Below are 2,301 nucleotides of genomic sequence, written 5' to 3'. Positions count from 1 at the left end.
GTGATTTTTCCATTAGCTAAAATTGATTATGTTTAGTAACGCCTACAGATACTGGCTTAAAACACATTGTTTCCGTGAGCACCAGTGAGTAGATGGATTATGATATTACATAATATAAGACTTACTTGTAGTCACATTGAGCACCATCCTCTAAGGTGCACGTAAGGCCATCTGACCCCACCCCTCCATTCTCCAGTATTTCACCGGTGTTTAGGTTTTGACACTCAATATCTATGGGATTTTCGCAGATGTCATATCCTTCATCTCGTGCTGACTCATCGTCTTCATCCTCTGGACCTGGTGCTGTAATTTGAATCGCAAGTTAACATGTGAGGCATGTCGAGTAGTGTTTATCACCCTTTGATTTATTTGCTGTTATCTTAGAATGTAATATTTTTTTATAACTCCCAAAATGTAAATATTATATCATAACAGGTATTCAATGACAATTATTGAAAACATATAGTCATGTTACGACTTAAATTGAAAATCCGATGAATACTGGCTTTCTAATAGAATACTTTAGAACATACTTCCTGTGCTCTCGCAAATGACTTGAGTAGCAATGTCACAAGATTCAGCAGTGAGTTCTCCATCCATCATCATCAGGCATGGCGTGGAAGAGCTTCCATCTGGCACATCTCTACAACAATACATGTATAGTGTACCATAATGATTGTTGAGGAGCTCTTACAGCAACAAAGTTAACTTATCTGAACGGTAACTTGCCATAGTGTGTAAGTGTGCGACTAACAAAAAGAGTGGCAACATTCTTGTTGCATGATATTTTGACGGTATCCTTCAATTTTTCTTGTTTTGAAGTGCATTGCCAAAAAGGGTTGCATTTTTTTGCCAATCTGTAATGAGAAGATACACTGCATACATAGATTTTGTAGCATATCAATTATGATAGTCATGTTTAGCTGAACCTGGTCTTACAAATTAATATAGTCCTACTTCCTCAGTAATATATTTTTTTAAATGTGTCATGCCCTTATCATTCTTTATAAATACTTCGAATGCAAAGATCATATATACTATATTTTTTAAATTAACCCTTCAAAACAGCTTAGTTGTATATAGTTTGACAGATTTGAAATCTTACAGCAGCTCCAGCATGTCAGCAGGGGAACCGTCCTCCAAAAGCCATTTGTTGTCACTTGTTGACCATTGTGCATTTATATAGAATGTGTCCTGACCAAACTGCTCCATTAAATATCCCTATAACAGAGAACAACAATTTGAACGCATTTTTACAAAATTCCACATAGATTGATGTTATCAATAAGCCCAATATACGACCCCGTTAGATAGACCAATACCGACTGCCCAACAAATTTGATCTGTTTTTGACGTCACACTTCTGCTTAGGTCACCTGACATAGGCTTCGGGTCACTTCAATTTGGAAAGGGTCAGAAGACTGACTTACAGCATGTTGGTCAGTGCTTTACATGGTGAACATAAATAACATATTTTTACTATGTCCATTACCGTCGCAGATGAATCTTAATGAGACTAACTTAATGAAGAAAGAAAGAAAGATTCTTTTGACACAATAATACACAACATTTCAAAATGCTACGCTTCAACTTTAATTCAAGACAATTGTGGTGTACTTACCACTTCATCCGCAGATGAAAGAGTCACCACGAAGCCACCGTTAGCAGCACAGTATATATTTGCATCAGTATAGTTATCTGCATCAGTTGGTCCAATCTCATAGCAGGACAGTCCTAGCGAAAGTTCCACACCATCCTCGCATACTGGGTAGTAAAAACATTCCAGTGGTAAAAGTATCGTATGCTTAATCAGTGATAATTAAGCAAAATATACATTACTGCGTCAATGGTGGCTAAACATCCAGGTAATAAGATACGCAAAAAAAGCTTTCAAATTGTTATCTTTCGTCTGTGTCACTTACAAAAGATAACAGATGTTATCTAAAGCATCTGACAGTTTCCGAAATCATATCTGGTTGCTTGAGTAATTGCTATTTGGCGTATCATTATTACGTTTTTACAAAAATGTAATACCAATCCTTGCCTACTGTTCTAAGAGGAAACTGACTGAAATACAGTTGATTATATTCACGTATCGCACTATGTACCAAAATAAAAAGAGGCATGACGATCATAGGAGGTATGTTATCATTACAACATTTAGTTTTACATTTGACGATATATTATAATTCCTGTAATCAACAATAACGAAATTGTTCTACCTGTAGGAGGGCAGTGTGTATCAATCCATTCAGACCATTCAAGTATAGGTTCACATATTGTGGTGGGTGGTGCTGCAGT

General features: G+C 36.4%; 1 protein-coding gene across 1 annotated transcript in view; it reads right to left on the bottom strand.

Annotated features, from left to right (window-relative positions):
• The window catches only part of LOC118405014 (mucin-5AC-like), an 89,714-nt gene that overhangs the window by 37,891 nt on the left and 49,522 nt on the right, over window positions 1-2,301 (bottom strand). The window contains exons 35-39 of the mRNA XM_035804414.1: window positions 2,223-2,257; window positions 1,622-1,764; window positions 1,106-1,221; window positions 534-643; window positions 126-303 (exon numbers count right to left, since the gene is read on the bottom strand). Of these exons, the coding sequence (XP_035660307.1) occupies window positions 126-303; window positions 534-643; window positions 1,106-1,221; window positions 1,622-1,764; window positions 2,223-2,257 (582 nt within the window). The remainder of the gene's footprint in view (window positions 1-125; window positions 304-533; window positions 644-1,105; window positions 1,222-1,621; window positions 1,765-2,222; window positions 2,258-2,301) is intronic.

This window comes from Branchiostoma floridae, chromosome 17 (assembly GCF_000003815.2).
Source record: "Branchiostoma floridae strain S238N-H82 chromosome 17, Bfl_VNyyK, whole genome shotgun sequence".
Taxonomy (NCBI): Eukaryota; Metazoa; Chordata; class Leptocardii; order Amphioxiformes; family Branchiostomatidae; genus Branchiostoma; species Branchiostoma floridae.
The sequence above is the reverse complement of the archived record's forward strand: the minus strand, read 5'-3'. Positions and strand labels throughout refer to the sequence as shown.